Source organism: Pseudophryne corroboree, chromosome 2 (assembly GCF_028390025.1).
Source record: "Pseudophryne corroboree isolate aPseCor3 chromosome 2, aPseCor3.hap2, whole genome shotgun sequence".
NCBI classification, from domain to species: Eukaryota; Metazoa; Chordata; class Amphibia; order Anura; family Myobatrachidae; genus Pseudophryne; species Pseudophryne corroboree.
Window position 1 is genome coordinate 797078457 of NC_086445.1, and position 22883 is coordinate 797101339.

At 43.6% G+C, this 22883-nt stretch overlaps 1 protein-coding gene and 1 non-coding gene across 3 annotated transcripts in view; both read right to left on the bottom strand.

Moving 5' to 3' along the window:
- The window catches only part of MED14 (mediator complex subunit 14), a 150167-nt gene that overhangs the window by 69417 nt on the left and 57867 nt on the right, over positions 1-22883 (bottom strand). For both annotated transcript variants that reach the window (XM_063955591.1, XM_063955590.1), the window contains exons 11-13: positions 16680-16805; positions 1730-1808; positions 934-1093 (exon numbers count right to left, since the gene is read on the bottom strand). In XM_063955591.1, the coding sequence (XP_063811661.1) occupies positions 934-1093; positions 1730-1808; positions 16680-16805 (365 nt within the window). The remainder of the gene's footprint in view (positions 1-933; positions 1094-1729; positions 1809-16679; positions 16806-22883) is intronic.
- Positions 8299-8414, bottom strand: LOC135054156 (U5 spliceosomal RNA). The gene has a single exon (XR_010243395.1). It is a non-coding gene; the product is annotated as a U5 spliceosomal RNA (small nuclear RNA).

Consider the following 22883-nt stretch of genomic DNA (forward strand, 5'->3'; position numbering starts at 1 on the left):
TGTTAGCAAAACACAAATCACTTCATGGTTAATTTAGCATTCAGTTCTGCAGTTCTAAAATTAAAGTTGACATGGTGCTTATTAGTAAGTATATTTTGAACAAGTTTACAATTATCCACCTAAGTGTGTAAACTGTAGTTGACACTACACAACACAAACAGCAAAACAGCCATGGAAACATCCAAATGACCAATTAACGGTCATAGTGCTTTTGTCATTTACCATAGCAATCCTTCCTGTGCCTTTGGGATAGCATATTTAACTAATAAGATGAAGGCAAAAAGGATGTAATGTAGTCAATCATTTCAGGGTAAGTTATAAAAAGAATATTGTAAAGTAACAAAATTGTGTAACATGAGGGAAAAAAAAAGTGATTCCCAAACTCGGCCCTCAAAGACCCCCAACAGTTCACGTTTTCTAGCTCTCCTCACTGAATTAAAGTAAAACAATTAGATCCACTTGTGGATCTTTTATAATGTGTCTGTGAGTAATGAATACACCTGTGCACCTGCCATGTGAACTGGAAAACATGAACTCTTGGGGGACCTTAAGGACAGAGTTTAGGAACCACTGGTATAATGGGTAGAGCTACAGGACCTACCACTAGACCAGATGCTGGGCCATGATTTTTACTTCCAAAGTAGAGATTAAGGAAATTAGTAGAACAATTACAAGCATGATGGAATAAGCGCCTTCAGAAGGACTTCTACAGAAGAAACACGTGCCCAAATAACCCACATGAGCAATAGCTATATCTAGAAATACTGTACAGCAATTATTATTGTTCTTTAGTATCCTGCAACCCGGTTAGATTGACTAATATAAAGCCCAACGTATATTCCTGCAAACTAAAACAGAAGCCATAATACTGGACATACATAAACTACTCCGCTACAAAATGCGATATTTATTAAATGGAAGATGAGAACTTACTATGTAGTACTGGGGAAGACGTGTAAGCTTAACAAACAGCTTATGCCTGGAGAGATTGCTTATTGGATGGGTGTCATAGTTTGTCAAATGCAATGTTTCGCTGCATACCGTGGGAAGGTGCTTTACTGAATGCTTACATCGCTGCTGTCCAAGCCAAAACCTGAGAAAATTATATCACAATATTTAAAAAAAAAAAAATTTGTTACAATGCAGTTTTATTTCTCTACAAAATGATGGCAAAATAATTATTAATTTCAACAATTATACATCAAATGTAACAATTGCAATTTGTGTTTCACAGCTATACTATGCTTTCCAGAAGAGGACAATCTTTCCAACTGTCACACCTCATTTCCTGACAATGGTGCCTTATCGTAAAAGTTACATTTCCTATGTTTATCAGTCTGTTCTACTCTGACAAAGCAGCGTGTAACATTATGTGAATTCAGTGACTGGCTACATGCAACTAGCACTCAATTGCTTGTAAAAGTCTAAAAGCTCTAAGTAATATGCGGATAACCTATTATGAAACTACCACGGAACAGTCTCAAGATCTAATGTGAACATTACTTAAATATAACACAAAATTAAGATTAATTTACATAATGAGCATCAAAATTAATTATATGCACTTTCATATTCAATGTATGGAGGATGCAAAATAGGCTATACATGCCAATAGCATTATCTGTGATTTCTACAAAATTAAAGTTATGTTTATGCGGTTATACTCTGTGCTTCTTCGTTTTTCATAATATAAAACAAGTAATTTCAGAATCAATTATCCTATACTTACTTTAGCTGCTGAAGCCAAGGTATGATCTTCTTTATGTCATTATTAATGGATTTTTCAATATCATCTAAGGTGGGCTGGTCTACAAAACAGATGTTTTCACTTTTCACTGTCATTACTCAATATAATTATACTAGTTACAATTACAGAATAAAAGCAATCTTAAAGCGAAATGAATGAAGAGATATGAGAACTTCTTAAACGCTTTGTCCACCCCAATCAGTGCTCTCCAAAAAGGAAGTCAAGTGCGGGATATTCCAGGAGGACAGGAAACTGTTAAGTACAGAATTCTAGAACCCTCGAATAACTTTAGTGTCACCAGCCTGGAAGAAATTTTTAATATTTACAGTGTTCAATGTTAAAAAAAATAAAATAAAAAAATAGCCAGTGGCAACTATGTCCACATTTAATTGAACTATGACTAAAGATAGTGGTGTCAGCACCCATTTTTGTAGTAAAAAGATTGTGCATTTTGATGTCAATTAATAGACTACAGTATTGGATTCACTCTGTACTTGTTTGTGCTTATAGTACACTGGAAATTAGGAACATAAAATAGCTGTTTATTCCTCTACATCTGTATATTCAGTAGCATAACAAAATGTTTTGACAGTACAAGCAATTCTAATAGCTTACTCATGTTAAGCCTTTTCAATGCCAAGTAGTATTTACTGTAATATAAATCAAAATATTGCGATATACGAGAATAAAAATGCAAATAAAACAGACCGCTGGAAATCAGAATGGAAAGAAAATGTAATATTTTTTTTAAAATTGCTCATTTGTTGTTTTATAGCTATGCTATGGAAAGGAAAACCAAATTTGGTGAGATTTGCAAAGATTTAGTCCATTGAAACCAATACATTGATAAAATTATTTTCGCAATTATGATTGCAGTCTTCAGTTTGCTACTACTTGTCGGACTAAAAAATAAATAAAAAAAAAGACGTGATGACTGTCTTATGCTCTTTAAAGTTATAAAAGTTTGATTGGTTTTATAATTAAATACTATGCTTTGAAAAGGTTTCCAAGTGGTTTTAATAAGACGTGTTACTTGATTTGCTTTATTTATTTCAATACTTCAAATTGTTTATTAACAGTAAAGTAAATATCATACAAAACATCCTTGGATCTTTATTCCTCTGATGAAACCAGCCTTGGAATTGAAGAAATGCATTACGAGAGTTTATTCTTAGAGCATTCATTACAAGCACTCTAAGGGCAGGGGGGGATTCAATTAGCAGTGATAATCAACTACAGGCGAATGGATCCCCAGGGGCTATGAAATTAGCACTGAAGGCAGCCCACAGGCTGCACTTAACAGGCTTGAAAAGTAATCTCCAATAACTAACGTGCTAACAGGTGCCACGACCTATCTAATACATAGGTCTGTGAAGTTATCACAGATTCTGTGTGTTAATGCCTGTTAATACGTTAATTTAATGGGTGTTAAAAAGGGTCTCACGTGAAAAAGGGACTGAAAATCGAATAGCTCCAGGCATTAAAGCCTAAGGCTACTACCCTCACCCCCCGTGTTAAATTAAACAGGGCAAATTGAATTTAGCCCTAAACAGTGCATTGAAATACATAAAGTGCCATTCAGTTTTGTGGATAGTAACATTTACACGTTCTGAGAAGCTCATTGAAGTGCTACTTTTTAACATCTTGTGTGTTGGCAGATTATGAGTGGTGCACTGAAATATACGGCCATTCACAACTATAATTAATATCTATTTCAGCACTTCCGTGACCTCCAGCACTTTTTAGCAAATTTGTAGGCAAGAATGTAACACTATTAATTCGCTGAAAGACGGATTATATCATTATCTGCTAAATTGTATATGAATTGGGATTCTTTCTGCAATTTACTTTGAATATTCTTGTGTGTGTAATTTTAATTTATGAATGGCTATGTTTTTCTAAATGTTAAAGGTTAAACCGTTGGTAACCTAGTATCTAAGCACTATTCTGCAATACCATAGCCAGCGATTCTTTTATTTTTCGATTTAATAAAACCCCCCGTGTATATCAACTGGGTTGATTACAAAAAGGAACGTATTGGATTATTCCTTCATAACTTTACCTTTTTCGTAATTAACTTAAACTGTACTGAATAAGACTCCAAAAGGGCTGATGCTGAGGTGAACGTATGCCTGTTTAAGGAGCAAATCTTGATGTTTTTGCAGTGTGCAGGTGCAAAAACTGACAGCACGCTATTATGAGTGATGCAGAGTTGGACGTTTAGAATAGATGCATCTATTTTCCCTATACATGCAGTTCAGAAGGTACGCCCAATTAACTTCATCAACTGCATCAGGCCCCACGTGTTTTTCTCAACTTTTATTAAGAGACATCTTATTTATTTTTATCACTGTGACTCATTTTGTACTCTTTATTTCAATTCAAAGAGTTTTCGTAAAACGTCATTTTTGTCTATTTCATGGGCAGTTAAGAGTTGGCAGCAGGTTAAATCAACTCTGTGCGCTACCGCCTACATTATTTATCTCAAATGTAAAAATGGCTAAAAAGTTGTGTGAAGGCAGTGGTGAACTAACTAGGTCAGGCAGAGGAAAGTCATCCCAAAAGGGACAGGGTTACAGAAAGCGTCCTCATACACCAATCCTTTTTACACCATATGCTCAAAGAACGCTTGGAGCAACTAAGACGCTCCGCCATTGGTAGCAATGTCCTGCTTAAGTACTTCTTTCCTGAATTTTGCAACTTAATTAGCTAATTAAGTACAAAGGGCCTTATTTAGAGTTGCACGCTAATACATTTGCAGCAGAGAATTTGTACAGAGCTAATGTGTTAAAACATGCTAATGCTGTATGTAGCTGCTTGGGAAATGTATAGAGATGACACCGGTGGCTGTGCAGATCCTAACAACTGCGTGTGGCAGTCGCAGATTCTTCTAGAATTGGTTATCTGCGTAACCCTATGGTCGTGCACAATGGGCGTGGGTACAGAGATGCTGCCACCATGTTTTATGCATACAGTATTGCAGTTGTAGGCTGAAACATGACACAGTCGTCACACGCCTGCGTTTTTGCCATCACTCATAGTTACCTCCCCCGAATGGTCCCTGATGGTCAACCACTTTGCAAAAAAATCTTCCCGGCAAATGGCATTGCTAAAGTACCCTGGCGTGTTCGCAGTGTGACTGATAACCGCTCAGCACAGTTTGGGATAAAGTTGCAAAGTAAGCATAACACGAGTCACTCATACAGGACCACTGCATTATGGGTTTTCTAGTCAGATTGCTTGTCTTCCTGAATCGTGTTTTAATTCACTAATAGTGAATTACACAGTCGAGTCACATTATTATGACCACCTACATTTGACGTTCGCAGCGCAAAAGCACTAAAGTACGTCACGTATTGTGAGCTGGCTTGATGGGTATATAAAGTGTGCGATAGGCCATCTGCACACATATCAATCATTGCTATGATGGGATAGCAATGCAGGATACAGAATCGGCCAGTCACTTTGGTAGAATATCTGTTCTGCCTTTGGCGATATCGGTGACTTCATTGATGGTAGCAGCTGCTGCCACAACTTCTGCAAAAATAGGGAGCAAGTGTACTGAGCTCTGTGCCCAGAAGTGAGCATTATTTATTAATTTAAGTAAAATACAGATCATACAGCTCCTTAAAGTTTATAGATAACCATAAGACCTAATAGTAAAGCAAACGCCTAGTCTTTGCCAACAGCTGACCGTGATCAGATTTCTACAAATAGTCTTCCATCCTCAACTGTATCCCCTCAATACAACCATGCAGGACCAGCAGCAACTGCATAGAAAACCTAGGAGGAGAGGTATTATCAAATGATCCTTAATTGCTTTGGCCTATTATTTAGGTGAAGCAGGTCCAGATAGCACCCGGATGTACTCAAATTAGTTTTTCCAAAAAGCTAGATTGCCAACTCAACTTTGACCAATCACGCTCTCCCTCTTCGACAGCACAAACCGGTCTGTGCATACGCCATTCAAGAGATCCCAGCGGCACCCACAGCGTTATTAAAGAATAACAAAAGCCCTTTACTATTTTTTGTATGCATAATCCCTGGCTGTCAGAACGGACAGCAAGGGACAGTGCTATGCGTGTGGCAACGAAGGCTGCAGTTGTCAGACCCTTCATAACTTTGAAATGCTGATCAGCACCATCTCTAATTATTGCGGTGCTGATGACACGTCTGCATAGTGCACCTGTCATTCAGATAGCTTCCCTGCATTCATACAGAACATGCAGGGAAGTGGTAACTGCAGCATATAACATGCAGTTACTGGTAATACAGCTAACCCCTGTTCTTATTTCTCCCCCTTACTTGCCAAAGGGATATAGTATGTTATGCTGGTGCTTGGGATCCCGACCACGGGCATGCTGGCAGTGGGGGTGAGCGAAAAAATAGGATTTTGGTACTTACCAGGTAAATCCTTTTCTTTGAATCCATAGGGGGCACTGGAGTACTCTTGGGATATGGACGGGCGTAGCCGAACAAAGGCACTGAATATTCAAATTTAGGACCCTCCCCCCCCTCCATATCCCCAAGTACCTCAGTGTACTTTGCCAGTGTTTTTTACTGAGCGAACAGGATATAGAGAGGTTGACAATGGAGAATCCCTATAACATAACGGACAACCACAAAGTTGATCCGTAACCTTATTGTCAACTAAACAGTTGACACCTTAACCGATAGAACTTTATAATTTGAGCCAATTGGTGAAAATGTGTTACCCTAAGCTCCTTCGAGCTTAATACCATCCAAGTTAAATTTGTTCACTAAGCTCCCTTGAGCTTACAACAACCCAGGTAAAACTGCTCTGGGTGGGCGTCCAGTGCCCCCTATGGATTCAAAGAAAAGGATTTACCTGGTAAGTACCAAAATCCTATTTTCTTTATCATCCACTAGGGGTCACTGGAGTACTCTTGGGACGTACCAAAGCTTCCCTCGTGGGCGGGAGAGCTGTTTGATACTTGTAACAGTAGGCAGCCAAAGCTAAATGCTGATGGCGCCACCATTCATAACGTGTAAACGTGCACAAACGTGGTGCACTAAAGGCTATGTAGCCGCGTCGTAGACGCTCCACGACCCGCTGGGTGTGACATTCCCACAGAACCTGTGGGATGCTATTACTGACGTAGGCGATTGTAACTTAGCCTTAAAGTAAGCCTGACTTGTAGTCATTATTATCCAACCGGATAAAATCTGCTGAGAAACTGGCTAACCCCAGTTTGCAGTATCATATAGAACAAACAACGTATTCATATCACGTACTACATATATAAACGCGTAACGCGTGTACCACATTCAGAATTTTAGAATGTGCTGTCCCCACAGGAACCACTATTGGTATATTGATGTGAAGAATACGAAAGCGGATTTCGTCGGAAGATCTGCTATGTAATGAGAAAACTCAAATACGGTGGCTTGGAATACAAGGCACCCAAATATGAAAACAAAATCCTTGCCGAAGCACCCTTGGCGAAGCCAAGGCTAGAAGAAAAATGTTTTCCAAAGTGAGAACTTAATACCCATTTGTTGTAAGGGTTCAAAAATATGAAACTTAATTCCCATTTGTTGAAAGGATTCCAAAATATGAAAACTAAGAAATCTGAACCCAACCTCAAATCGCCTGGCGCTGTAGGTGGGATAAATAGAGTCTGAACTTTGGTGACACCTTGTAGAAAGATGTTTACAGACGTAAATAGAGGCAAACGCTTTGAAAATAAGTTTACCACACAGATACCTGCACTCTTAGTGCAGATGAACGCAGTTTTCCATCCCATCCCGTTTAACAGAATACGGGTACTTGAAGTATGATGTTGGAAACTTCCGAGGTTTATAACCTATGTAAGCACACGAAATTTTTTTTTTTTTTTTTTTTTTTTTAATTATGAGCTGCCTTAAGCGGCTTACTATTTCGTAACATGGTTGGTATAACCGATACTGTAATTCTCTATTTTTTAAGAGAGAGGTCTGAACTCTCACCCCGTCAACCGCAGCTGCGGTACATAGATAATAGGTACATAGGTAACTATGGGTAAAAGAACGTTCCGTGATGTAACAGGTTGGCCGTATTATGAGCGGGCCAAGATCGTGTGCAAGTATTACTTGAAAATACGAGAAGCAAACTTCTCCGAAACGCATGAGATACCACCAGTATGACTGTGACGAACTGTCTTCTGATCCGTTTTGGCAACGAAGAGAGAAGCGGAAAATGGTGGAGCCAGATACACGATGCTGAATGACCCCATGAATGTGATGTACACATACTGAGCTTTTGTAATTGTGGCGAGATGCCATTATGTATACTTGGGGTAACCGCCTTCTGTGGACTCACATATGAAACACCTCTGGATTTAATGTCCAGTTTTCAAGATCCAAACCCTGACGGGTGAGATCTTTTGTCTAACAAATGTCCACTCACGGATTGATGTCTTGATATTTTCACATAATGGCGTTCTGAGCCATTGAAGATTTGAGTTACCTGCCGCATTGCCATGCGGCTTCTTGGTTTTCACTGGTTGTTGTGTATGCAACTGCCGTTGCTTTGTTTGACTGCTTAAGGGCAGCGTGAGCCAGGCATGAAAAAACAAAATTACATGAAACTCACGGTTGTTCCTGTCCACAGAAATCTTTAGTAAAAAGCGAAAGATTTATTCGTTCTGAAGAGAACCCAGAGTCTATCCCTGGTCAGACTGAAAACGAATCATTTATTGCATTGTAAAATGCACAGAGTTCTAGGACATTTATCTATTGCATTGTAAAATGCACAGAGTTCTAGGACATTTATCTATTGCATTGTAAAATGCACAGAGTTCTAGGACATTTATCTATTGCATTGTAAAATGCACAGAGTTCTAGGACATTTATTGACAGCAATCTGTCGTGTTTTAGAACCTTTGCGTTGAAAACACATCTTTATTCTTAATAAGTGAATACACCAATGTACCGCTGTGCGTGTACTTTTGTTCTTGCTGGTGTAGTAGGTAAAAGTCTTTGATTTACCTTATTTATAATCTTACCTAGGAATTGACATCGTTTAGACCGACTTAGATGTGATTGTTTTCAAACTTAATCTGCTACCGCAGTATACCTTAGTAGCGCAAGATAGAGGAACTTTGTTGATACATAGTTCTTATGTGAGATGAGCGATTATTCCAACATCACTTTGGTAAATACCGGAAGCGATAAGCAACGGTATAAATGAAATGGTTAATGGTTGTGGCTATTTGCAAACGCTAGAACCTGTGATGAAGAAACCGGACTGGGTAAATACGCATTGTGAAGATCAAATGCAATTATACAATTTTGTGGCTGCAATAAGCAAAAACTAACTGCAGAAAATCCATTTTCTAACTGTAGTAAATGACTTGCTGATTGATATTGCAACGGAGCTGTTTGATTTTGCTCAAACAGACGGGAATAAGTAATTTTGACTCTGTTGGCGTACTATTGCCTGGTTTATAAACCAGCAAAGACTAAATGACAACCTGCCAAACCGTTCGCCAGAAGCAGTTTTGTACTCTAAGCTGTAAATAGCTGAGACATATATGAGTTGAAGTCATGAAACCTCGCAAATGTAACCTGAAAAGACGCACTTCCACAATTGTAAAAGAGGTCATCAAACCACTGGCTTGCTGACTGTAACGTCCTGTCGTTACAAGGCGTGAGTGATTTTTATAAAGGAATAAAACGCCGTTACAAGTATATTGTATGCGCTAATGGCAGAATATCGTAAAGGGATAAAATGTCGTTACACATATATCCAATTTAGGAGCAAACAAGCTCTGGCCTTGTCGCGCTTAACTAGCGACATTGAAAATAACCGGCGTTAGCAAAAGCTTTACAGATATACTCTGCAGCTTCTTTTAACCGTGATCGGCATGGTTTCATACATATATTCTAGTGACCCAAATGTATCTGTGGTTTTTATAATGTTTGACAGAAACGCATATACCAATGGCGGATCGCGTCCTTTTGGAAACGATTATGTATGGTTGTCCAAAACCCCGCACTATCTGAATGCTGGACTAATGTACCCTTCTCACTTGTAGTTATCGGTGTGAGATTTGACATAGAATCGTGCATTAAATTATAAGACTAGTGAAATAAACACTCTGGTACCCAAAGGAAAATTGTCACTTTGGAAAGATTGTCTTTTGTTAGCGCTGGCGGAGTTATTCTGAGACTCCGATTACCGCTGTTTTAATTTGAATTGCCAATGTTAACATTTTTAGTCTGCACTAGAGCCTTATTCGCTATGTAGACAGACATCATAATAGGCAACAGACAGACACTTGCACGACTTAATAACATTATTATATGGCATATATATCTATATATATATGTTATTGCTGAACAGCATATGTATTAGGAAACTAAAGTCTTTATGTGAAAAGCAGTTCACATGGGCATGAAACCCGAACCAAATTCCTACTAACACCCCTGCGCCTTCTGGTGGCTTAAAGATGTAGGGCAGGAATGTTCTAGAATTATCTTGAACTAAAAAATTCCCACTAACACCCCTGCGCCTCCTTGTGGAGTAGAGGTGTATGGTCTGGAATTATAACTGGAAAACCAGCAATGATTAAAATGGCCGTCATGCCATGCTTTCCCAGAAAATCACAGTACAGGTTACCTGCTGCAGTTTTAATATAGGCTTAATAGCCTATTATACAGTTACTTTGCCCAGGTGTAGGATACAGTAAAATATATATGAGCACCGCCTGCAGTGTATTTATCTCCAAAAATAACAGAAAACATGGTTAAACGTGCAATAGGTTATGCCACTGATAACCTATTGCCAGCCAAAGCCTCATATATATATTATATATATATACAAAGTGTTTACACATATAATCACAGTTCATACTGATATTATAGACAGTTTCGCCAGCAAAAGCTTCATTATATGTATATATATATAAAACGTGCTGAAACATCACAGTACACAGTGTACATTGTTTAACGTGCTGCGCTGCTTGTGTATTTTGAACCCCTGCAGCCTTTGCTGCTGCTATGGGTATTATTCCCCCCCCCCCCCCCCTGCATCCCTTACCTGCAGCGTACGGAGATCGGGAGCAGGGAGAGCAGGAGAGCCTGAATCTAGCGCCGGGGAGCCGTCCGGCAGCTGCTCCTACAGCAGTACACAGTCTCCCTGTGTCTGCGGTGTCTCTCTGGAAGAGTGGCCTGCGTCCTTTAGTGACGTGCGGCCGCTCTCTTTAGTAGAGGAGCGTCTCGGCGGCGTGTAGCGGTGCCGGGCCATCAGAGCAGTGAGAGCGGCCGGCGTCTGAGTGACGTGCGGCCGCTCTGCTTAGTTGAGCGCCCGGAGAATGTCGGCGGCGTGTAACGGTGCCGCATCAGAGCAGTGAGAGCGGCCGGCGTCTGAGTGACGTGCGGCCGCTCTGCTTAGTTCAGCCCAGGAGAATGTCGGTGGCGTGTAGCGGTGCCGTGCCCTCAGAGCAGTGAGAGCGGCCGGCGTCTGAGTGACGTGCGGCCGCTCTGCTTAGTACAGCGCACGGAGATTCTCGTACCGGGCCATCAGCGCAGTGAGAGCGGCCAACGTCTGAGTGACGTGCGGCCGCTCTGTTCAGCAAGACCTTCAGCGGCGTGCTCAGCGGCTATGGCATTTCTACAGTATAACACTCACACACAGCAGGGCGGCAGCGTGAGCTGACCGCCCTGACACTCATACCTTGTGCCGCCTTCTCTTCTCTCTGCAAGCTCCGTTTCAGCCTCATCTTGGCTGTGACGGAGCTTCTGTAAGCTCCTTGCAGCTGTAGATCCTTCCAGCTCTTTGTCTTATCCTGGCTGTGACGGAGCTTCTTTCTGTAAGCTCCGTTCAGTTTGCAGGAGACAGTGGCTGCCTGTGGCTGTGAGGGTGCTCTTTGTGAGGACCGACACGCCATGCGCTTGCCTATAGCGCCTGTGGCTGTGAGGGTGCTCTTTGTGAGGACCGACACGCCATCCGCTGCCTTGCAGCGGCACCATCCCGGACCCATGTTTTTCCATAAACTGAGACGGGAAGTGTAAAAATAAAAATCTGAAAAGTGGCCATTGCCACAAGCCGATGTTCATCTGTGAGCACCGAAAAAACACTGGCAAAGTACACTGAGGTACTTGGGGATATGGAGGGGGGGGAGGGTCCTAAATTTGAATATTCAGTGCCTTTGTTCGGCTACGCCCGTCCATATCCCAAGAGTACTCCAGTGACCCCTAGTGGATGATAAAGAAAAAGCCACTTGCGAGCACGGTGGCGCGCTAGGCACGCACCGTTATTTATTCTCCCTCCAGGGGTGTCGTGGACACCCCAAGAGGGAGAATAGTTGTCGGTATGCTGGCTGTCGGGATTCTGGAGTCGGTATGCTGAGCACCGGGATCCCGACAGCTAGCATATTAAATGCATTCCTGCCAAAGAGCCGTTTTAAAATCGGTGGCTGATGATGCTTATGTCTTACAGTATCTAAACACACTTCCCCCCCTGTTACAATTGTTATCAAAACATCTTCTGTATCAATTGTAACCACAAACTTGGATTGTACCACTTTATTTATATGGAAGGGGCACCTGCGTGTATGGCAGCACCTGCATGGTTCACAGAGGGATCCAAGTGTGACCGCTGCTCTTTCAAAGGAGCTCTGCAGAGCACCCGCTGTGCTGCAACGTTAATTGTTTCTGTACCAGAACCACTGCTAACAGATGCAACAGGTGACAGGATGGCTTCCACCTGATAGTGCTCAGCCTGCATAGCAGCAAGCAACGGAGAACCTACTGCTGGACTGTGAGCTAGGATCCACCAGTGAACGCTGATTCTGCAGACGGCTGAATCTCGTAAGTCTAACCCTGACACACCAGCCATTGTCACACAGCAGAGCTGGAGCCATGCCAATTCACTGCTGGCTCTGTAGACTGTGTGAGCGCGATATCTATATAATTCTGTATGTCACGTGATTATATATATATATATATATATATATATATATATATATATATATATATACACACACATATATACACACACACACACACACACACACATATATTATATATACATACACACACACACACACACACACTATATGGACAAAAAGTATTTGGCCACCCCTGTTAATTGTTAATTCAGGTGTTTCAATCAGATCCGTTGCCACAGCACCTAGCCATGCAGTCTCCATTTGCACACATTTATGATGCAAAATGGATTGTTCTGAAGAGCTCAATGACTCCAAGGGTTGTACTCTGATAAGATGCCACCTTTGCGATAAGATGGTTCATGAAATTTCATCTCTGCTGGATATTCCACTAAGAGATATTATTACAAAGTGGAAGCATTTAGAAACAACAGCAACACAGCCACAAAGTGGAAGACCAAGTAAAATCACAGAGCAGGGTCAACGATGGCTAAGGTGAATGGTGTAAAAATGACACCAACGCTCTGCTGGTTCCACAGCTGAAAAACTCTGAACTTCCACTGGCATTAATGGAAGCACAAAAACTGTGCGGCAGGAGCTAAATGGAATGGGTTTCCATGGCAGAGCACCTGCACACAAGCCTTACATCACCAAGCCAAATGGTAAGTGTCAGATGGAGTAGTGTAAAACACAGCGAAACTGGACTATGGAGAGGTGGAAACGTTCTATGGAATGACGAGCCACGCTTCTCTGTTTGGCACTCAGATGGGAGAGTCTGGGTTTGGCGGATGCTGGGAGAACGTTACCTGCCCGACTGCATTATGCCAACTGTGAAGTTTGGTGGAGGAGGGATAATGGTATGGAGCGGTTTTTCCAGGGTTTGGGCTGGGACCCTTATCTCTAGTGAAGGGCAATATTATACCTTCAGCATAGCAAGACATTTTGGACAATGCTATGCTTCCAACTTTGTGGCAACAGTTTGTTTTTAGGTGTAAAGACTCAAATATGATAAAATCCCTGAGGGATGTTATTGTGCCCTAGTATCGCGGCTCTACTCCTCTACACCCGGTACCAGCGATCCAGGGACTGTTTGGAGGAGCTATGGAGGCTGCTGCTGCTATGCAGAGGAAGGCGCCAAAATGTTGCTGAGCTCTCTCTTGTGTAGCTCCGCCCCCCGCCATGGCATCGGAGCTACTTCTGTATATTTATACTGGCCATGTCTCCCAATATGTACAACCTCACATAAATGCTTGGTTTACTATATTTAGACAGTCTCACGCAGGGGCTACAGCGGGTCCACCCCAGGAGGGACCCGTACACCACACCCGCGCTTTCGGCCACACAGTAAAACTGGGGGACCCCCCTAGCGGGGCCCCCGGTTGGTACTCACCACCGATGATTACCTTCAGGCAGCGTTAGGGGTGTGCGGCATGCTGCGGCTGAGATAGCCAAGGCGCCATGCCCAGCAGGACGGTGGTTCTGCAGCGGGGAAGCGGCTCTGCACCTCAAGATGCCAGTGCGGTGTACTGTGTGCACACTGACACCTTTGTAGAAAAGCATGAATATTTTCAGCAATTTGTGCTACAGTGGCTCTTCTGTGGGATAAGACCAAACGGGCCTGGCTTTGCTCCCCAAGCGCATCAATGAGCCTTGGGCGCCCATGACCCAGTCATAAGTTCACAGAGTGACCTTCTGCTTGGACCACTTTAGGTAGGCCAGGTGCTCTAATGCTCAGACTCCGTTATCTGGCCCCTATAAATTTGACTCTTGTCAAAATTGCTCAGATCCTTACGCTTGCCCAAATTTCCTGCTTTCAGCACATCAACTTAAAGAAATGACTGTTGCCTTGTTGCTTAATAGATACCACCCTTGACAGGTGCCATTGTAATGATATAATCAATGTTATTCACTTCTCCTATCAGTGGTTTTAATGTTATGGTTGATCGGCATAATGGCACACATACATACAAACAGGTAGACAAGAGTATATTCTGTTACTAATTTTTTCTGGTGCGCTAACAAATTGCTTCAATACACAAGAGGCTGAAACGTGATAATTAAATTATAGTTAACATTTAGATATTGGGAGAGATACATATAAAGTAATTGATTAATTCACTTGAAGCCTATGATGTAGGTATTAGGCACCTATAATGCAGGTGATAGAAACACACCCCACAAACAGGTATACAGATCTCCTGTTTTAAGTGGCATTAGAACTTACCGTATATACTCGAGTATAAGCCGACTTTTTCAGCACTTTTTTTTGTGCTGAAAAAGCCACCTCGACTTATACTCGAGTCAGTGCACAGTGACAGGGAGTGCAGTGTGAAGGAGGGACACGGAGCGCACAGCGCGCGGCTCTCCTGTGTCCCTCCTGCATCTCCGGCGGCAGCGGCGGGTCTATTAAAGGAAGTGCCCGTTCGTGACCTCTGATCACGAACCAGCACTTCCTTTAATAGACCCGCCGCGGCCGCCGGAGATGCAGGAGGGACACAGGAGAGCCGCGCGCTGTGCGCTCCGTATCCTTCCTTCAGAAGACAGCGCGGGATCGACGGAGGGGTAAGTAACAGCACTGGAGGAGCATATTTGGCACTATGAGGGGCATATCTGGCAGCAGCATGAGGGGCATATCTGGCAGCAGCATGAGGAGCATATCTGGCAGCAGCATGAGGGCATATCTTGCACATCTGGCACTGTGGGGCATATTTGGCAGCATGAGGGCATATCTGGCACATCAGGCACTGTGGGGGCATATCTGGCAGTATGAGGGCATATCTGGCACTGTGGGGGCATATCTGGCAGTATGAGGGCATATCTGGCACTGTGGGGCATATCTGGCACTGAGGGCTGTGTACGGCTAAAGCTGCATTTCCCACCCTAGGCTTATACTCGAGTCAATACGTTTTCCCAGGTTCTTGTGGTAAAATTAGGTGCCTCGGCTTATATTCGGGTCGACTTATACTCGAGTATATACGGTAATACTGTACAATAAACCATAATTTTTTTAAATTACAATTCAGCATAAGAATAACAAAATTCCAATCTCTTCCCTCCCTCTATTTTGTTGGAATGTAAGTAGTTATGATCCTGACGTTTTCTTTCTAATCAATGTCTCTTCCTATTTATTTGAGTTTCCTTTTATTTCTTTCTACAAACTCTGGGCCACAGCAAAGAGTAAAGATTAGGCGCAAAACTCAGTAAGAATCCAGACAGGACCAATATATAAAAAAAAAATGCAAAAGGGCCGTCAAATGACAGAGGACTGATTTCCCTCAATATCTCATGCAAATCTCACAATAATGAAATTCAATACACAAAGTATTTGTAAACTCATTTACTTTTGTTTAGTGACAAGCATAAAACAGACCAGTGAAAAAAAAAAAAAAAAAATTAAGATGTGCAAAAAATAAAATAGGAACTATACCAATTTCAGGGTATGCCAAATGACAATTATCTTACAAAGAAATCCTAACCTCATCAACTCTATATGCTTAATTATTGCAGGATATAACAAAAATATACTAAACACAGATTCAAAGTTATTTTACTAGTCTTTGTACTGGCCAAGAGTAAACATAAGGGAATGAGTGTCTTTCCACTTTGACAAACTTATCAAATTGTTTTTTCTACCATATGCTGTGTTTTCTGTGCAAATTACATTAATGGGCAGGAGAGTCTCAGGGAGGGAAGACTGTAGTTTAAGAATAAATACAAAAGTTGACCCCTTTAAAGAGAATTGCACCCAAAATCGCTCTTCCTCAACACTCTAGATGCATCAAAGGATAAAAGTAGCACCATAGGGGACATTTTATTATTAAACATATTCAGATGACTAAACGACATCCAAGTTTTGTGTGATATTCTCCTTTAAATCAGATGAACAGTGCAAACTGAATTACTATCACCTTTCAGGAATAAAGTAAAAAGCTTTTCAAGATGATTATTTTTTTAAATTCAGTATTGTTTTTACTCGTCCATAAGACATACTGTACATATCATGTATTTGAAATAGAAGTTAAGTTGCCTGTAAATCTTACCAAATCCATACAACATAAGTTGAAACATTCCAGAATGAAGATCTACAAACACATGCAGACACTCTGAGCGGCCACAAGGCTCTAAAATCGGAATGACCAAGGTTGGCAGAGAGGTTTCCACAAAAGCTTTAAAAAAACAAAAAAACAAGTTCAAATCAACAACAAAACTATAAAAAGGTGACAATCATACACAATTTTAAAACAAATGATCTATATTAACACAAATTTCTCTTACGTCCTCGAGGATACTGGGGTTCCATTTAGTACCATGGAGTATAGACGAGTCCACTAGGAGCCATGGGCACTTTAAGAATTTGATAGTGTGGGCTGGCTCCTTCCTCTATGCCCCTCATACCAGACTCAGTTTAGAAAATGTGCCCGGATGAGCCGGTCACGCTTGGGAAGCTCCTGAAGAGTTTTCTGAATTTATTTTATATGTTTGTTATTTTCAAGCAGGGATGGTTGGCACCAGCCTGCCTGCTTTGTGGGACTTATGGGGGGGGGAGACGGCCCAACCTCTTGAAGGGTTGGGCCGTTCCATGCTGACAGGACACTGAGCTCCTGAGGTAACTATTCGCAAGCACCACCACGGCGAGCGTACATTCCCACAGCACGCCGCCACCCCTAACAGAGCCAGAAGAATGAAGAGTGGTGAGTAGTAAGCCGGCGTCCTGGTTAGCGGGGCGCTGGCCATTATGTCGGCACAAGGGTACGGAGACACGCGGCTTCTCAGCGGGGTGGAATGAGTCTCCGGACACAGTACACAACTGCGTCTCTGTACACTATACATAGTACCCAGACCTGCAAACACAGCCTTAAAACCGTTCTGCTGCATTTTAAGCACAAAAATTACCTCAGCCAGTATAAAAAAAAAGCGAGAAGGCCGTGCACCAATGAAGGGGCGGGGCTTCACTATGAGAGGATCCAGCAGCTGACCAGCACCTTTTTTCCTCTGCAGTGTACACAGACGCTGACTGACAGACGCGCAGCTCTTCCAGGGTGACTACAAATTACCTCAGCAGTACCAGGGTGGAGCGTCTATTAGTGTACTAAGTTCCCTACCATGGTACTTGGTCTGCGACCCAGCTAAGCTTGGCATTAGCAGTGAGGGCACGGGTGTGGGCTGGCTCCAACAACTCTGTCTCCCTGAATGGCTCTTTGTGGTTAAATTGTGCTTAACCTTTTCGTGTGTGTGTGTGTGCTGTCACATTTACATTATGTCAGGCAAAGAGTGTGTTTCATGTACAACGGAGTGCATTTCCTCACCAGGGGGCTTCACAACTGGCTACTCAGGGCAGTGCACCTTCCCAGAATAGCGGGGCTGACCGGAGTGGGTTAATTCTCCTAAAGAAATTATCTCCACTCTCTTACTACAAAACTGTCCCGCAATGAGAAAGAGACGCAATACTTAAAACAGACTGTGGATGAGTTTATGAACAGAGACTCAGTCCCCAAAACAGCGTCTCAATCCCCTCCCCATGTGTCTGCAAAAGCTATCTCTGGCCCATATCCTGCAGTCTGACTGACGCTGACAGGTCAGACATGGAGGAGGGTGAGGTGGATTTGGAATGGTGAGGAGATGCGGCTCTGTCACAGGGAATAGAGGCGGTCATTCCGAGTTATTCGCTGGCAAGCTGCTTTTAGCAGCATTGCAAAAGCTATGCCGCCGCCGCCCTCTGGGAGTGTATCTTAGCTTAGCAGAATTGCGAACGAAAGATTAGCAGAACTGCTAATAAAAATTTTCAAGCAGTTTCTGAGTAGCTCCAGACCTACTCCTAGATTGCGATCACCTCAGTCCGTTTAGTTCCTGGTTTGACGTCACAGACACGCCCTGCATTCGGCCAGCCACTCCCCCGTTTCTCCAGCTACTCCTGCGTTTTTACCTGGCACGCCTGCGATTTTTAGCACACTCCCGGAAAAGTCTCAGTTACCACCCAGAAACACCCCTTTCCTGTCAATCACACTACGATAACTCGAGCGATGAAAAAACGTAGCTCGAGCAAATCTCCAAAGTTTTGTGTTAAATTACTGAACGCATGCGCGCTGCGTACCGTGCGCATGCGCATTTTCCACCTAATCATTCCGTTGCAAAAAACGGCAACGAGTGAACAACTCGGAATGACCACCAGAGGCTCTTATAGAGGCTATTAGAGATATTCTGCATATTAGGTGTCAGAGGAGAGCGAGGAATCTTATTTTAATGTAAAAAAAAGAAGTCCTCAGTCACTTTTCCTGTGTCAAAGGAATTGAATACCCTGTTTGAAGAACCGTGGATTAATCCTGATAAGGAATTTCAAATCTCTAAAAGGTTGCTCTCATCTTTTCCTTTTCCTTTGGAAGACAGGAAAAAATGGGAAAAACCGCCCATAATGGACGCATCAGTCTCTAGGTTGTCACGAAAGATTGTATTGCCTGTCCCTGGTGCAGCCTCCCTAAAAGACACGGCTGATCGGAAAATTGAGACTACAGTCAAATCATTGTACACAGCTGCTGGGGTGGCCCAAAGACCCACTATTGCATGTGCGTGGATCACAAAAGCCATTGCTAAATGGTCAGGTAACCTAATTGAGGGGTTGGATTCCTTGCCTAGGGGGGGATGTTGTTTTACTCCTGCAGCATATACAGGACTCTGCAAACTTTATGGTGGAAGCCATAAAAGAGATAGGCTTGCTTAACGCACGCACCACCGCTATGGCAGTGTCAGCACGCAGTGGCTTGTGGCTACGCCAGTGGACTGCTGATGTGAAAGGCGTGGAAGGACTACCATTCACTGGAGAGGACTTGTTTGGAGATGAACTAGACCATGGGTCTTCAACCTGTGGCCCTCCAGCTGCTGTGAAACTACACATCCCAGCATGCCCTGCCACATTTTTGCTATTAAAGTATGCTAAAACTGAGGCAGGGCATGCTGGGATGTGTAGTTCCACAGCAGCTGGAGGGCCGCAGGTTGAAGACCCATGAACTAGACAAATGGATCTTCAAAGCTACTGTGGGTAAGGCTACGTATCTTCCTTTCCGCAACCCCCCCCCCCCCCCCCCCTCCCCACCAAGAAGACTTATTCAGCTTCTAAGTTGAAGTCCTTTCGGATCGCCAAGTTCAGAGGTGCTTCTATGTCCTCCAGCAGCGCAAGAGGTAAACCACGCAAACCAGCAGCTGCAGGCACTCAGGAACAGAGCTCAGGCTCTGCTTCCTCAAAGCCTTCAGCATGACGGTGGGCCGCAATGCCTGGAAGGCTGTCAGGTGGGAGCCTGACTACGATTCTTCAGTCAGATCTGGTCAAGTTCGTGCCAGGTTTCCTGGGTCATAGATCTTATTTCCCAGGGCTACAGACTGTAGTTCAAAGAGCTCCCACCTCACAGATTCTTCAAATCAGGCGTACTAGTTTCACAAGAGGCAATTATAACTTTACAGCATGCCATCCAAAAACTGGTACAGACTCAAGTTATTGTTCCAGTTCCACCTCATCTGCAAAACAAGGGGTACTATTCCAACCTGTTTGTAGTAGCGAAGCCGGACGGATCAGGAAAGGCCGATTCTGAACATCAAGTCGCTGAACCTGTACTTACGAGTGTTCAAATTCAAGATGGAGTCTCTGAGAGCGGTAATCTCAGGTCTGGAGGAGGGGGAATTCCTAGTGTCTCTGGATATCAAGGATGCGTATCTTCACATTCCGATCTGGCCGCCTCATCAGGCTTACCAACGGTTTGCACTGCAGGACTGTCACTACCAGTTCTAGACCCTACCATTTGGTCTCTCCACGACACCGAGGGTGTTCACCAAGGTGATGGCAGAGAGGATGTTTCTACTCCGCAAACATGGAGTGAACATAATTTCGTACCTGGACGACCTCCTGATAAAAGCACCGTCCAGGGAAAGGTTGCTGGACAGCACTGGTCTCTCAATCAAACTCCTCCAGGATAACGGGTGGATTCTGAACCTTCAGAAATCTCATCTGGAGCCAACATAGAGGCTTCCATTCCTGGGAATGATACTGGACACAGAGCCGCAGAAAGTGTTCCTCCCGTTGGAAAAAGCATTGGTAATCCATTCGATGGTTCAGCATGTCCTGAAGCCAACCCGGATATCGGTGCATCTATGCATTCGCCTTCTGGGAAAAATGGTGGCCGCTTACGAGGCGCTTCAATACGGAAGGTTTCAGGCAAGACCCTTCCAGCTCGATCTGTTGGACAAATGGTCCGGATCGCATCTTCACATGCACCAGAGGATCTGTCTGTCGCCAAAAGCCAGGATCTCCCTTCTGTGGTGGCTACAGACTTCTCACCTCATCAAGGGTCGCAGTTTCGGAATTCAGAACTGGATTCTGTTAACCACAGACGCAAGCCTCAGAGGTTGGGGAGCAGTCACCCAGGGGGTGCAGTTTCAAGGAAGATGTCTAGTCAGGAAGTCATCCTTCCAATCAACATTCTGGAACTCAGGGCCATATACAACGCCTTCTGCAGGCCTCACTACTTCTTCAAGATCGGGCCATTCAGGTCCAGTCGGACAAACTGACAGCAGTGACGAACATAAACCGACAGGGCGGAACGAAAAGCAAAGCAGCAATGTCGGAGGTGTCAAGAATTCTCCTCTGGCCAGAAAAAAACCCTGTGGCGTTGTCAGCGGTCTTCATTCCGGGAGTAGACAACTGGGAAGCAGACTTCCTCAGCAGCCACGACCTGCACCCAGGGCAATGGGTCCTTCACCCAGAAGTGTTCAGGTGCTTGACACGTCGATGGGGATATCCACAGATCGACATGATGGCCTCTCGTCTCAACAAGAAGCTCAGGCGGTATTGTTCCAGGTCGAGAGACCCACAGGCAGTGGCGGCAGACGCCCTGACGACTCCATGGGTCTATCAGATGGTGTATGTGTTTCCTCCACTTCCTCTGATCCCAAGAAATCTAAAGCGAATAAAAAGGGAAAAGGTTCACGCAAAACTCATTGCTCCGGACTGGCTAAGAAGGGCCTGGTATGCAGACCTACAAGAGATGCTCCTCGAAGATCCGTGGCCTCTACCTCTTCGCAGGGATCTTCTGCAACAGGGCCCGTTCGTCTATCAGGACTTACCGCGGCTACGTTTGATGGCATGGAAGTTGAACGGCTGATTCTAGCCAGGAAAGGGATCCCTAACAAGGTTATCCCAACTATGATCCAAGCCAGGAAGGGGGTAACGTCTAAGCATTACCATAGTATTTGGAAGAAATACGTCTCTTGGTGTGAGCAGAAAATATTCTGCGGTGGAATTTCATCTGGGACGTTTCCTGCTTTTTCTGCAGACAGGTGTGGATATGGGCCTACGTCTGGGCTCCATAAAAGTCCAGATTTCGGCCTTGTCCATTTTCTTTCAAAGACAATTTGCTTCCCTCCCTGAAGTCCAGACTTTCTTGAAAGGTGTTCTGCACATCCAACCTCCATTTGTGCCTCCCACGGAACCTTGGGATATCAATGTGGTGCAGCAGTTCCTCCAATCGGACTAGTTTGAACCGTTACAGGAGGTGGACGAAAAATATCTCCCGTGGAAGACCGTCACACTGTTGTCGTTGGCCTCAGCAAGACGTGTGTCGGAGCTGGGGGCTCTATCTCACTAAAGTCCCCATTTAATTTTCCATGAGAACAGAGCTGAATTTAGAGCTAGTCAGCAATTTCTTCCTAAAGTGGTGTCTGCGTTTCACATCAACCAACCTATTGTGGTTCCGGTTGTCACAGACATTTCTGCTACTTCAAAGTCTTTGGATGTTGTGAGGGCTTGAAGGTGTATGTAAAGCGAACAGCTCGTCACAGAAAATCAGACTTGCTGTTTGTTCTTTATGATCCCAATAAAATTGGGTGTCCTGCTTCTAAAGCAGACAATTGCACGCTGGATCAGGCTTACTATCCAGCATGCTTATTCCACGGCAGGTTTGCCCTGTCCAAAATCTGTACAGGCCCACTCTACTAGTTCAGTGGGTTCTTCCTGGGCGGCTGCCCGGGGTGTCTCGGCTTTACAGCTCTGCCGAGCAGATACTTGGTCAGGTTCGAACACGTTTGCCAAGTTCTACATGTTCAATATTTTGGCCTCTGAGGACCTTCAGTTTGGTCAGTTCTGCAGGAACCTCAGCACTCTCCCACCCGGTTTGGGAGCTTTGGTACATCCCCATGGTACTAACTAGAACCCCAGTATCCTCCAGGACATAAGAGAAGATAGGATTTTAATTACCTACCGG